Consider the following 15,522-nt stretch of genomic DNA (forward strand, 5'->3'; position numbering starts at 1 on the left):
GTGCTTGGCTAAAAATTTTTACTAAAAGTTTATAGCATTACAAATAACTTTTTGGCATTCAAACAGTTTTGTTGTTGTTTTTAAAGGTTTGCTGGAATTTTTTTTTTTTTTTTTTTTTGATCCTGGGCCAATAATCAGATCCAAGCCACATTTGTGACTACATTGCAGCTGTGGCAATAGCTAATCCTTTAACCTGTTGAGGCCAGGAATTGAACCTGTATTCTGATGCTGCAGAGATGCCACCAATCCTGTTTTGCCACAGCAGGAACTCTGGCTGAAATAATTTTTAAAAGCAATGACTTAATCTTTTGACTCAGGAATCTGTGCAAATATAAGAATTAAAATGAATAAGGGAAAAAAGCTCAAATACAGAACCAAAAATTAATTTTTATTCACTATGTTTTCCAGAATCTGGAGTTGAATTTAAGTTTTTTAAAACAAATTTAAAATCAAAATGTGGTGATTTGGAGATCTGCATAATTGGGGGTTGGTGGAATTTCATTGTAATGATAAAGTTTTTCAAGTAATTGATAAAATTGATAACTTTGAATTTAGCTTGGATTTATGTTGTAGTCACACAAAATTTAAAATTATGTGTTGTAGTCTATTAAGTTATCTAGACTTCTGATGTACTCTAATTAGCATTGAAATTTTGAAATTCATATGTAAACTAATTTTTATTTATGTTAAATTAAGGCTAATTTTCCTAAATCATTCTTGGTGCTAGACACCTTGTGAATGTTTTTGTTGGTTTGCTTAGAAATAACTCCTTCCTATCTTCTTCCTTTTCTTAAGGAATTTTGATATTTAAAACAACAAAGTGTATAATCAAATGTTAGAGTTGAAATAAAAAGCATAAATTTGGTGTTAATGGCAGCACTATCCAGTTCTCAAGCTGGCATTAATCCTTTGATTTTGATGTAGTGATGGTGGTGGTTGTGGTTGTCACAGTGGTGGTGATATTTTAGTTAGTTAATATTTATTGAATATTTATTATATGCCAGCTAATGTTCTAAGCACTTTACTTGAATACAACAGCCCTATGAGATGGGATCATAATTATCCTTATTTCACAGATGAGAAAATGGAGGCATAAGTAAAATGAAACACTTGCCCAGTGTTTGTCAGTTCGTAGGTAGAGTTGAGGTTTGGTCTTAGGCTGTCTGGATCCAGTAACCATGGTGTTATACTTCTGTTATAGGTAGGGTTAAAATGTGTTGCTTCAGTTTAAACAGTGGAAATGAAATAATTTGTACAAATTTTCATGGCTTTATTTTACACTGTTGATTCTAATAGGATCCAGGTGTCCTGATTTTTTTCTAAAAATGAGAAATTTGAACTTAGTAACACTAGTGATTGTTATTGTCTATTCTCAAAGTGTGTAGTCATCTACTTTTAATCATGAGATAAATAACGGCATTTTTTTCCCCAAAATTACTCAGACTAAAAAAATTCAACATTAATATTAACTAGTTTGAATTACAAGTCCAGCGTCTTTAGCAAGTTGCCAGAATTTCCGAAATTTATGACCTGAGTATTCTCATAAATGACAGGAGAGTTTTGTCTAAAATATAGTGTCTTTCATATGCAATTTGAATTTTAAATTATAATTTTTAAAGGGTAAGAATAACGGAATTGTGAAATAGCATTATTTCACAATTAATAATATTATGTAATTTGTAATAGTGTATTACTTTTGAGATTTTTTTACCTACTCTGATTTATTGCTATTTGTTTGGTTTCCTTTTAAGCTGTTCTTGAGGAACTTGTTAATAGTGGACGCTTACGAGGCACCGTGGTTGGTGGAAGACAGGATAAGGCGGTGTTTGTCCCTGACATTTACTCCAGAACACAAAGTACTTGGGTAGATTCTTTTTTCAGGCAGAATGGTTATCTAGGTAAGTCTTTTTTTTTTTAACTGAAACTCATTTGTAATTCTAAACACATTCCTAGAAAGATTGTATTAGCCCTGGGAATACGCATGTACTTTATTGTTGCCAGCAGATTGCAGTGGTTCTTTTTGAGTACAAAAGTAGTCACACTGCAGGTTTCTGTGGCTCATGTAACTGAGTTTAATTCCATAGTTATTGAACTGTTATAATGTAGAAAGGCCAAAAGCTGGTAGTAAATTGTTATCATCCTCCCAGTAATGTGATACTATATATAAAATACTTCAAGTACTTTTTAATTCGTAAAAATTAATTATACTTATTAATCCTATAACTTATGCAGTTGCCTGGTTCTTTTGTTTGTTTAGTTACATAATCTTAGAAATATTTTTTTGGCTATCAGTCTTACAGTATTTATTTTTATTACTTATCCACTATTTCAGAAACATTGAAATTATTCTAAATAATATTTATGAGGTTCTGTCATTTGGATCAAGTATATTGATTAAATTTAATCATTGAAACAGTGTGTGTGTGTGTGTGTGAGAGAGAGAGAGAGATTCAGGACTGAGTTGGACCAATTTCATAACCCAAGTCAAATTACATAAGAGATCATTTACCTATAAATAAGTAAACCTATAAGTCATTAGCATTCAGTTAAAATTTGCTAGAATGAATACTGGGTTTACCTTATGTTTCCTTGACTTCCTGTAATGTACCTTTTCAGTTTCTTCAGCCAAGGACTTGAATTAGAATTTTGTTGTAATTAATTTTCTTAAATATAATTCTTTAGGGCCAGAGAGAGGATGGTAGATATCTCCATTAACTTTAATGGCTGCAAATTAAAGTCTTAAGTTTGTACTTCTGTTAAATGCTAAATCTTTTACTAGTTTAAATTAGACTAGAGAATTGCTTTGTCCTCATTTGATGAAACTTTTGAGAAATAAATTCCATTCCTGTAGATAACTGTAATAAGCAAAATGAATTTCTTTTTTTCTCTACTTCAACCATTACATTCCTTTACCCCATTTCTACTTTTATTACTCTTTAGTCCTCATATTTCCCTTTGTCCCCTTGATTAGAGAGGAAGTGACATAGCTGGATTAATGAAGTACTTGAATGAATTTTTCTACAAATATGTTTAATAATAAAAAATTGTTAAAGTAACATAATCAGGGAATAAACTGTGGTAACCTTCTATATTTTATACTTATGAAGGCAATATTAGAATATAATACATTCCCAAAGAATAGATTTTGGTAGAACTTAACTTTTTCTAAGATTTCTAAAAGGTGTGAATGATTGACAGTTCTGTTCCAACTTTGTGATGTATTTATAGAATTTGATGCTTTGTCCAGACTTGGAATCCCAGATGCTGTGAGTTACATAAAGAAAAGATATAAGACTATACAGCTCTTGTTCTTAAAAGCAGCTTGTATTGGTCAAGGACTTGTGGATCAGGTGGAAGCATCAGTAGAGGAAGCCATCAGCTCTGGAACATGGGTTGATATTGCTGTATGTTTTATCTTTTTCTTCTTAATTTTTCTTTAAACTGGTGGCAACTGATATTTCACTAGTATATGACCATTTTGAGAATAGAATACACAAAGATAGTCATGGCTTTAGGGCTAAATTCTAGTAGTCATTATTATAACAAATAATCATAATTATTTTATGCTTGAAGACTTCTTACCTTTTGAAGAAGGGTGATTTTTTTATATATGGAACATCAACATCCAGTGGTTCTAAATTGGGATGGGAGAATGATGGGAAAGAGAACATGGGAGTCTGTGGGCAGGAGATATAAATCCACATTGTTTTAAACAGGATATGTTAAAATGTGAGATGCCTGTTAGATATCAGAGTGGGGAGGTTAGGGAAGAAGTAGGATATGTGATTTCAGAGTTCAGGTTAATGAGAAAAGCAGAAATATAATTTGGGAAGCTGCCAGCACATAGATGGTTCTGAGACCCCGTAGATTTAATGAAAGCATATTATATATAACAAATGCTATATCTGTATTGTATTACATTTATACTTTGTTCTTATTTTGTTTGTAATTAGCCTCTGCTACCCAGTTCCTTGTCAGTTGAAGATGCTGCAATACTGCTTCAACACCTTTTGAGAGCACTCAGCAAACAGACTTCAGCTGTAGTCTTTAGTGACACTGTTGTAGTCAGTGAAAAATTTATAAATGACTGTGTAGAATTGTTCAGTGAACCGATGCACCAAAAAGCTGAAAAGGTATGTCAGATTTTCCTTCATCTACTAATTTTAACAGTATTTTTACATTAGAATCATCTTATGATTTTTGAAAAATGAGGTAAGCATTATACCCAAAACCAAAGACTGTTTCTTACCTTCTTTTCCTTCAGTGCATCATTTCTTTTTATTTTTCTTTCCTGGATTTGTTTTTCTCCTTCATTCCCATCAGATATATAAATTAGAACTTAGGAAGCTGATTTTATGAATTGAAATCTTATAAAAGAAATTACACATTTCACAATGAAGTAACCTGAGGGTATAGGTCCAATATTAAAAGCCATTAAAATGATATCTGTGGTATATGGATAAGTATATAGTAATATTTATCAATCAGTGCACAGTATATTTACTGAATTTAGCAGAGCTTTATTAATATTACCTATTTGGGGTATGCCAACAGGATAACTTATTGAGGAAAGAAATTGTTACTAAATCAAAATTGATTAGTTCCTCTGAGGAACTGCTTAGAAGTTTTTAGAGGTGATGGTCATGCCAGGTCTGCTTTAATGGCTGTTCAGTTCATGTTTCTAGTTAACACCACCATCTGCTTACAAAGCTGCTCACAAATAGATAGAAGAAGCCCATTTATCTTGGTGAGACTGTTAATAAATTCATAAGGGCTTATTAAATATATAATTTGCATTCATCTATATTCCTTTTACACTCCTTATTAATCTAAAATAAAATGAGATAGCATTCTACATTTGACCTGCAAAGCAGCAGAGAGGAGTAAAAAGTACACAGGATTGATGTCAGTAAACCTGAATTCTAATTTCAACTTGTTTACTCTCTGTTGGCTTTGACAAATAGACCTCTAGTTTCCTCATCTACAAAGAAAAGGATAGTGATACCTACTCTCACAAGGATAACTATAAACTGAGGGGCAGTGTAAATAAAAAGTCTGGTATATGTTAGTTACAAATTACTAAATGACTATTATTTTTATTTGTGACCTTTTACTAAAATAAAAATTTATCCATTTTTTTTCTTTCCTTGGGCTCCTCCCTCCAACCATAAAAATAAATGCAGGAGAAAAAAGTGATTCTTTTCTTTGAATTGTCAATATTCTAAACATATTTCTTTGGAAAACAAGGAAATATTTTTAATGTGAAAATGTGTGTTTGTCTCTACAGATTTAGAACCCTCTCCCATGATAAAGAACCATTTTCTGAACTTAGAAATAGTTCATTGTTTCTAACTTAAATTATGAAAAGCAGAGATAAAGAATGAGTCCAGAGGGGAAAAAAGTTTACGTGACAAAGTATGCAATTCATATATAATCATTATGGTGGGGATGGCGATTTTGTTATCTTTCTAGTAATCTCAGATACCAAGGGGCACTGGACTTGGAAATCTCAGAAAGAAAGGGAGCAAGTGGTAAAATCAGCCAGTAATGGTTAAAGAGGATTGCATCTGATGCTGTGTGATCGGTTGTTCAGTGACTGGATAGGATTTCTCATTAGCTGGTAATAGATACAAAAAGCCAAGAACAGTAAGGGAAGACACTGATTTTTAGCCAGGAAAAACAGTCTGAGTGAGCGGCAGCTAAGACAGAGCACTACAGTTTTAGCAATGAAACCAAATAAGAATAGTTAGGATGTGAGTATATAAACAATTTTTAAGCTTTTTGTACTACTGTATATTTTTTTCTACAAAAAATGAGCATGTTTTATTTCAGGAAATGAAAAATAATCCTGTTCATTTAATCACTGAAGAAGATTTGAAACAAATCTCCAGTTTAGAAAGCACTAATACAAATAAAAAAGATAAAAAAGATGAACGAAGGAGGAAAGCAACAGGTAACAAATTATTATTAATAGCGAAGTTTCATAATGAGTTTTTTATTTGTTGCAGTGAACATTCCGTTTATTAGGTCTTTTGAAAGGCCTTTTATTTGATTGATTCACCTTTCACTGCTAATACTAACCAAATCTTGCTAATGAATTAATAACTTTGATTATAAAAATGAAAATAGTGGTCATTATTTATTCTGTGTTTAATTTTGTGAGAACTATGCTAATGTCATGACCTCCTGCTCCCATCTCATCTTTATGTTCCAGCCCCAATAGCTTTTTTTTTTTTTTTTAATCTCAAACTTTGCAAGCTTGTGTTCATCTCAAGCCCTTTGCGCAAGCTTTTCCCTGTACCGGAATGTTTTCTTCTGAACTTCAAGTAACTATTTTCTTCTTATCATTAAGAGCTCACCTTTAAATGTTAGTTCCTCACAGAGGCCTCTCTAACCATCCAGAGTAGTAGACACACTGTCACTTTTCCATCATATTATCTTCCCAGTTTTTTTACATCACTTTTATCACTATGATGTGCTTTTTATCCTTTGGGACTCTTCTCCCACCTCATTTATTATTGTTTCCCTAGTACTTAGAGCACTCCTTGGTGTATTTTAAGTGCCCCATAAATATTTATTGAATAAATTAATTTCCCAAGAAGATTTTTTTATATTTCTTTTTTTAATCTAGAGTCACTGGAAATTATCCTTGGTAGCCCTGATACACTGGTAACTTGTATTTGGAAATTAATATATATTTTCCATACTTTTTATAGTAGGAATAATTTTTTTAGTGCTGTATCAGGGTTAAAGAAATTAAATGTTCAGCAGACACATTTCACTTAAATATACTATATTGAACATGGGTTACAAAAACTTCATTTTTATTTGCTGTCAGAATTCACTCCTATTTCTTTTAAGATTGTTTTACTTTCAAAATTCTTCTGCAAAATCTTTCAATAATGATATTTTGAAATTTCTATTCTGGGAAAATTACATGGTAAATTACCCCAGTAAACCACATTAGTATTCACAGCCATGCGTATTTTATCGTATTATTTGAAGACGTAGTTATAAATCCATCTTAATCAATTAGTGCACTTATGTCAGAATAACTAGTTGGTTTTTTCCTTAAAATTCAAGGTCATCTGGTATTTTGTTCTTAGTGATAGTGCTATTGTAATTGTTTGATTACAGTTCATGGAATAATGTTAAACATGAACATCTTCCCCATAAGAAACGTATTACCAAATGTAAAAAATACTTTAGACTTATATTTATCTATCATAAAAGCAAAGGAAGATAAATTAATAGAACTTATAGGATATGATGAAATCTAAGGGAATTCTTAGAGTTTAGGAAAAGATCTTTCATTTATATAAATTTTTTTATTGAAAAAATTGAATATTTTATGAATAAATATATTTTCATGGAGTTCCCATGGTGGCTCAGCAGTAATGAACCTGATTAGTATCCTCGAGGACATGGGTTCAGTCCTTGGCCCCACCCAGTGGTTTAAGCATCTGGTGTTGCCAGGAGATATGGTGTAGGTCACAGACATGGCTTGGATCCTGCGTTGCTATGGCTGTGGCTTAGGCCGGTGGCTATAGCTCCAATTCAACCCCTAGCCTGGGAACTTCCGTATGCTGTGGGTGCAGCCCTAAAAAAAGACCAAAAGAAAGTAAATGAATATTTATTTTTTTCAGTAATTTTCAACGTAACAAAATCCGATTACTATTCTGTTTTTCTGTTATTAAATAATATAATATTTTAGTCTTCTGTTTTTGAATTCATATTTTAAATGTAAGTATCTTATAGAGATGAAATTTACCTCTAACATTTTTTTACTTTTATTTACTGTTTCATAGTTTGTATATTTTTATCTTCATTTAGCCAGTAGATGGTTGAGAACTTTATTTTTCTACTTAACCAATTTAAAATTTATGATCATTTATTGAGCACCTGTTATGTGTCAAACATTGCCTTAACCCCAAGGATACAAACACTAGGGGGACATGCTCCCTGCTCAAGTAGTTCATTATCTTTTTGGGTGGAGGGAGAGTCAGGATGTCTCCTATAAACCTGAGGAATAAGCTTTCAGTCAAGAACACAAAACGAAGTAGTAGTAAATTTGTGAAATACTATATTAGGGTATATTAATGAGGCTGTAGTTGAGCAAATTAGAGCACCTTTGAGGAAAATAGAAGAGGAGGTAAAGGAATGGGTTTGGCCAAGAAAAAGCCAGTCAAAGATACTGAAAATAGGTATCATTAGAGAAAGAGGAAAAGACTGCATTTAGAGCAGGCAGGCTATCTAAGTGAGTTGCTCAAATTCAAAATATTTCATATTTTAGTATTTATTAAATTTTATTGACTGAATTTACAAAACTTGTTTTTATTTGGCTTTTATCTTTCTAAAGTTAAATACAGCAATATAATGTCATTTCTAAAAATAGTAATTTAGGTAATACTAACTAATGTAATTTTCCTCCAGAGGGCAGTGGAAGTGTGAGAGGAGGAGGTGGTGGCAATGCCAGAGAGTACAAAATTAAAAAAATCAAGAAGAAAGGAAGAAAAGATGACGATAGTGATGATGAGTCATCTCACACTGGTGTGTAGCCTTGTTTCACTCTTTTTTTCCCACATATGCATGTTTTTTTTAACATTTTCTTAAGATGCATACATCTTAAGATGTCTGCTTATACAGGATGCCCTTGCCTTGCACAGTTTCACTGGGAACAAATTTCACAGTTAAATAAAATCAGTTCCCCAATAACAGTTCATATTTTAGTTACCAGAGTATATTAACTGTGAGTATTTGTCTAAACTACAAACTTTGCTGATTCCCTAGTCCACATATCAGCACATAAGTAGCAGGTGTGATTCCTGATCTGTGACAGTCACATCACTTATTTTAAAGTTTGTCAGAGGTTGATCACTGTGCATCTCTTAATTCACTTTATGCACAGAAAACACAGCTTGTAGCTGTGTTGCCTCCTTGTCCCCCAGTGATAAATCCATGTGACATTTTACAAAAATGGATAGTCAAAAAAGGGAATTGGCCAACAAAGATGAAAGTACAGCTAAGAAGGGAAAAATGATAACATTGGATATAAAATATGAATCAAGGATAAATGAAGTTACAGAAGAAATACCTGACTGTGGGAATATTAAATGTTGCTTTTTTTCAAGAGACTCTAGCCAGGCAGGCAGAGAAACTTGGTAAAGGCACACTTGACGTAAATGAGGGAAATGGCTTTGACGAAAAGGATAAAAATGTCTTAGAGGATGTGAAGTTGGCAAAAAGCTTCACATTAAAGGAATTCCCAGAGATGTTTCACAATATTAAAAGGGCAAAGGATGAAATGTTGGAAGCTGATCCAGAGTTAAAAAAGGAGTATGACAACTTGTCCAGGCATAAAAAAGATGCTTGCTCTGTTTTTTAAGTTTAGAGAATGAGAAGACAAGCACTGTTCAAACTACTTTTGATAAATTTTTTACAAAGAAATAAAACATTTTCATTCTCCATGTTTCTGATACAATCATTCAGTGTACTAAATTAGAACGATTAGATCTTGATGCATAGTGATAAGTGATTTTTGAGCCATTCTGTTTTTATTTATGTTTCATTTTTATGTTCAATAACCTAATTTAGCTGGAAATAATTACTTCTTTTATGCCTTTACAATTAATAATGGAAATATTGTTAGATTTCTTTGCAACTCAGACTTTTCCAAGTGATTAGACATAGCATTTCCACAGTTAAAAATCATTTTCATTACAGTAGCTGCATACAAATTTTCCTTGGTATAGAATTATTCTTGTAAGAGCAAAAATAAATTATAGGTATAAAATTGTGAGTTTTTTTTTTTCATCCATGCCTTTCCAAAAAGACATTTTAGCTTAATTCTACTGGAGATGTGTGTGGTTTACTTGATTATAAAGATTTTTCCTATAATGCTCATATAAATTTTAAGAATTTGATTTTTAGTAAATATTTATTTTTATAAATAAGGAAATTCTGCTCAGTATCCATTTTCAACAAAGAGAAATTGTCATTTCCTCAAAGTTTTTTTTTTTTTTTTTCTATCCACTTGTTTTGATTTCCAGCTATGTGCATCATCCAGGTTAGTTTGGAGTGAAATCATCTTTATTATTTTTGACTGACTTGGAGAAAACAAGTTAGAAAATTATTACTCAAAAGAACTGGCACTGTATTTCCTACTTTAACAGTTTTCAAGAGTTATTGAAATTTGAAATTGGCAGTTTTGGTGACGAAAACAGTATTAGAGACTTTATGGTAGGCAGTGAATGAATTACCATCTTATTAAATATATTAATGGAACTTTATTTGCATGTAGCTTGTTGTTTTGTTTTTCTTGGTTTTTCCTATGGCTCATTTTTATTACAGGAAGGAAGAAACCAGAGATCACTTTTATGTTCCAAGATGAGATTGAAGATTTTTTAAGAAAACATTTACAAGATGCCCCTGAGGAGTTTATTTCTGAACTTGCCGAGTACTTAATAAAGCAAGTATAAGAACATATGTTTTCTTTTTTATGATAGAAATTTAGTGAGTTATTACCTAAAATTTTCACCAAGATCATAGACAACATATAATTTAGATGTTTTCTTTTCCATTTAGACTAGGTTAAAACCTAATTTAACCTAGTAACCAAATTCCAGATTTTGTTTACTTACAGAAACAGTTCATTAAATATATAAGTGCTCTGGGCAAGGCAGTATGGGAAATACAGGGCAGGAGACTGGGGCATTGTTCTTCACTAATCTTACCATCCTAGTTGGGAGAAGAATAGCACTGATCACTGGCTGGTCCCTTCCGTTGCATGAAAAGTAACATCTAAAATGAAAAGAGCATCTTCTATCTGGATTTGACAGATTTTTTTTTATAAATTTAAGTGAGCATTCTTGTGCTTGAATATGTAACATAATTACATTTTCCATATGCAAAGAGATGAAATAGTTATTAATCATTTTCCATTACTTTTAAAAATAATCTATTCTGAGATTTTGGTTATAAAAAGGTTTTTTTTAATATCTATTATAGTACTTTAAAAACTGAGAATTTAAATTTTTCCTGAGGATGGGGAATAGATTTATAGTCTAATATTCTCCAAGTTAACTGTAAAAAGTTGCTTTGAATTGAATTTAAAATGAAGCTTTTTTTTGTTGTGTTCTTGTTGGCTTTAGTACAATAATTATGAGTACTTTAAAAATGAGAAGAATAATTCATTTAAGTTATAATTCCTGGGATTTGAGAGAAAATTCTTGTGACCTACTCTTCAAATTTTTATTTTTAAAAAAGTAGGAATCTTATTTAAAGCCTTATCCCATAAAAGCAGAATTTCTTATCTACACAAGCCCAGTACGTTTTAATAAACTAAATATATCTATCTCATACACAGACCACTAAATAAAACTTATCTTGAAGTGGTACGTTCAGTATTCATGTCTTCAACTTCTTCTGCCTCTGGAACTGGCAGAAAGCGCACAATCAAGGACTTGCAAGAAGAGGTTTCAAACCTTTACAATAATATTCGATTATTTGAAAAAGGGACCAAGTTCTTCACAGGTATTATATTTAATACTGTTTTGTCATTGATTCTCTAGTTGTTTTTGGAATTCTTTTTTTATTTTATTAAAGTACAGTTGAATTACAATGGTTATTTTTCATTTTTAAAAATTTTATTGAAGCATAGTTGATTTACAATGTGATAATTACTGCTATACAACAAAGTGATTCATTTATACATATACACACATCCATTCTTTTTCAGATTCTTTTCCCATATAGACCATCACTGATTATTATAGAGTTCCCTGTGCTGTATAGCAGATTCCTGCTGGCCATTCATTCAGTATACCAGTGTGCATATGCCAGTGTCAAACCTCAAGTCCATTCCTCCCTCTACCACCTGTCAAATTTGTTTTCAAAGTCTGTGAATCTATTTCTGTTCTGCAAATGAGTTCATTTGTATCTTTTTTTAGATTCTACATATAAGTGATAGCAGTCTTTCACAATGTTACTAAACTTCACTTGGCAAAATAATCTCTAGGTCCATCCATGTTGCTACAAGTGGCATTGTTTCCTTCCTCTTTATGGCTGACTAATATTCCATTGCCTACATCTTATCTTCTTTATCCATTCCTTGGTCAGTGGACATTTAGGTTGCATTCATGTCTTGGTTATTGTAAATAGTTCTGTGGTGAATATTGGGGTGCATGTATCTTTTTGAATTGTGGTTTCCTCTGTATATATGCATGCCCAGGAATGGGATTGCTGTGTCATATGGTGTTTCTATTTTTAATTTTTGAGGAACCTCCATATTGTTTACCATTGTTATACAAGAAGATTCCCTTTTCATTGCACTATCTCCAACATTTATTGTTTATATAAACTTTTGGACAGTATCCCTTCTGGCTAGTGTGAGATGGTACCTCCTAGTAGTTTTGATTTACATTGCTCTAATTAGTGGTGTTGAGCATTTTCATGTGTTTTTGGCCATCTGTGTGTCTTATTTGGAGAAACATATTAGTAGGTCTTCTCCCCATTTTTTGATTGTTGGCTCTTTTGATTTTGAGCTTCATGAATTGTTTGTATATGTTTTGGGGATTAATTCATTTTGCTTATGATTTCTTCTGTGCAAAAACTTTTAATTAGGTCCCATTTGTTTATTTTTGTTTTTATTTTCATTACTTTAGGAGGTATATCTGAGAAAATATTGCTGTGGTTTATGTCACAGAATGTTCTGTGTGTGTTTTCCTCTAAGAGTTTTATAGTATTTGGTCTTATATTTAGATCTTTAATCTATTTTGAGGTGTTTTTTTTTTTGGTATGGTGTTACAGCATTCTAATTTCATTCTTTTACGTGTAGCTGTCCAATATTGCACCCCAGCTTATTGAAGAGACTTTCTTTTCTCCATTGCATATTCTTGCCTCCTTTGTCATAGATAGTTGACCCTAGGTTCATGGGTTTATTTCTGGGCTTTCTGTTGTGTTCCATTGATCTGTATTTCCATTTTTTGTGCCATTACCATACTGTTTTAGTGACTGTACCTTTGTAGTATACTCTGAAGTCAGGAAGCCTGATTCCTCCAGCTCCATTTTTCTTTCTCAGGATAGCTTTGGCTATTCCAGGTCTTTTGTGTTTCCATATAAATTGTAAAGCTGTTGTTCAAGTTCTGTGAAAAATGCCATTGATGATTTAATAGGGATTGAACTGAATCTGTAGATTGTCTTGGAGAGTATAGTCATTTTAATAATATTGATTCTTCCAGTTCAAGAGCATGGTATATCATTCCATCTGTTTGTGTCATCTTTGATTTCTTTCATTAGCATCTTACTGTTTTCAGAGTACAGGTCTTTTGTCTCTTTAGGTAGGTTTATTCTTTGGTTTTTTTATTGTTTTTGATGTGATGGTAAATAGGATCATTTCCCAAATTTCTCTTTCTGATTTTTTGACTGCTGGTATGTAGAAATATAACAGTTTTCTGTGTATTAATTGTGTATCATGCAACTTTACTGGATTCATTGATGAGCTCTAATAGTTTTCTGGAAGCATCTTTCAGACTTTTTATGTATACTATCATGTCATCTGCAAACAGTGGTAGTTTTACTTCTTTTCCAATTTGGATTCCGTTTATTTCTTTTTATTCTCTGAATCGTGGAGCTTGGACTTCGAAAAACCTGTTAAATAAAAGTGGTGAGAGTGGACATCCTCGTCTTATTCCTCATCTTAGCAGGAATTCGTTCACCTTTTATTGTTGAACCTGATGTTAGTTAGCTGTGGGTTTGTAATAAATGACCTTTATTATGTTGAGGTAGGTTCTCTCTATGTCCACTATCTGGAGGGTTTTTATCAGAAGTGGGTGTTGGATTTTGTCAAAATATTTTTCTGCATCTAATGAGATGATCATTTGGTTTATATTCTTCACTGATTGGATTGCAAACATTGAAAAATCCCTGCATCCGTTGGATAAATCCCACTTGAACATGGTGGTCAAAGTCATGATATGATCATTTTATGTGGTTTACTAAAATTTTGTCAAGGATTTTTGTATCTGTTTTCATCAATGATACTGGCCTGTAATTTTTTTTTTTTTTCTTTTTTGTGGTATCTTTGTTTGGTTGTGGTATCAGATTGATGGTGGTCTCATAGAATGAGTTTGGGAGTGATCCTTCCTCTTCAGTTTTTTGGAAGAATTTCAGAAGGATAAATGTGGACTCTTCTCTAAATGTTTAGTAGAATTCATCTGTGAAGCCATCCAAGCCTAGACTTTTTTTTGTAGCAAGTTTTTTTTTATTGTTTTTTGTTTGTTTGTTTTCCGCTGTACAGCATGGGGACCCAGTAACACATGCATGCATACATAATTTTTTCTCCCATTGTCATGTTGCGAAGTAAGTATCTAAACATAGGTCTCAGAGCTACACAGCAGGATCTCATTGCTAATCCATTTAAAGAGCAATAGTTTGCATCTGTTAACCCCATGCTCCCAATCCCTCCCACTCCCTCCCCCTCCACCCCCTCCTCCTCCCAGGCAACCACAAGTCTGTTCTCCAAGTCTATGATTTTCGTTTGTGTGAAAAGTTTCATTTGTGCTGTATATTAGATACCAGATATAACTGATATTGTATGGTATTTGTCTGTCACTTTTTGACTTACTTCAATCAGGATGAGAGTCTCTAGTTCCATCCTCATTGCTGCAAATGGTGTTATGTCGTTCTTTTTATGGCTGAGTAGTATTCCATTGTGTATGTATACCACATCTTCCTTTTCCAAACATCTGTCAATGTACATTCGGGTTGTTTCCATATCTTGGCTATTATGAATAGTGCTGTAATGAACATGTGGGTTCAGGTGTCTTTTTTAAGGACCGTTTTGTCTACATATATGCCCAGAAGTGGGACTGCTATGTATAGTTTTCTAAGGTACCTCCATACTGGTCTCCATGGTGGCCGTACAAGTTTACATTCTCACCAACAGTGCAGGAGGGTTCCCCTTTCTCCACACCCCCTCCAGCACTTGTTATTTGTGGACTTCTTAATGATGGCCATTCTGACTGGTGTGAGGTGGTATCTCGTGGTAGTTTTGATTTGCATTTCTCTAATAATCACGGATGTTAAGCATTTTTTCATGTGCTTGTTGGCCATCTGTATATCTTCCTTGGAGAAATGTCTATTCAGGACTTTCGCCCATTTTTCCATTGGGTTGTTGGCTTTTGTGCTGTTGAGTTGTATAAGTTGCTGGTATATTCTAGAGGTTAAGTCCTTGTCAGTTGCACCATTTGAAACTATTTTCTCCCATTCTGTCAGTTGTCTTTTTGTTTTATTTTTGGTTTCCTTTGCTGTGCGAAAGCTTATCAGTTTGATTGGGTCCCATTGGTTTATTTTTGCTTTTATTTCTGTTGCTTTGGGAGACTGTCCTGAGAAAACATTTGTAAGGTTGATGTCAGAGAATGTTTTGCCTATGTTTTCTTCCAGGAGTTTGATGGTGTCTTGTCTTATTTATTTATTTTTTTATTTTTATATGTTTTATTATTTTTTATTTTTTATTATTTATTT

At 32.5% G+C, this 15,522-nt stretch overlaps 1 protein-coding gene across 1 annotated transcript in view; it reads left to right on the forward strand.

Annotated features, from left to right (window-relative positions):
- UFL1 (UFM1 specific ligase 1) overlaps positions 1–15,522 on the forward strand; it is a 60,343-nt gene that overhangs the window by 22,870 nt on the left and 21,951 nt on the right. The window contains 7 exon segments of the mRNA NM_001243440.1: positions 1,752–1,898; positions 3,229–3,404; positions 3,954–4,133; positions 5,833–5,953; positions 8,434–8,550; positions 10,351–10,468; positions 11,366–11,532. Coding sequence (NP_001230369.1) covers positions 1,752–1,898; positions 3,229–3,404; positions 3,954–4,133; positions 5,833–5,953; positions 8,434–8,550; positions 10,351–10,468; positions 11,366–11,532 — 1,026 coding nt within the window.

The sequence above is a fragment of the Sus scrofa genome, chromosome 1 (genome assembly GCF_000003025.6).
Source record: "Sus scrofa isolate TJ Tabasco breed Duroc chromosome 1, Sscrofa11.1, whole genome shotgun sequence".
Lineage (NCBI taxonomy): Eukaryota > Metazoa > Chordata > Mammalia > Artiodactyla > Suidae > Sus > Sus scrofa.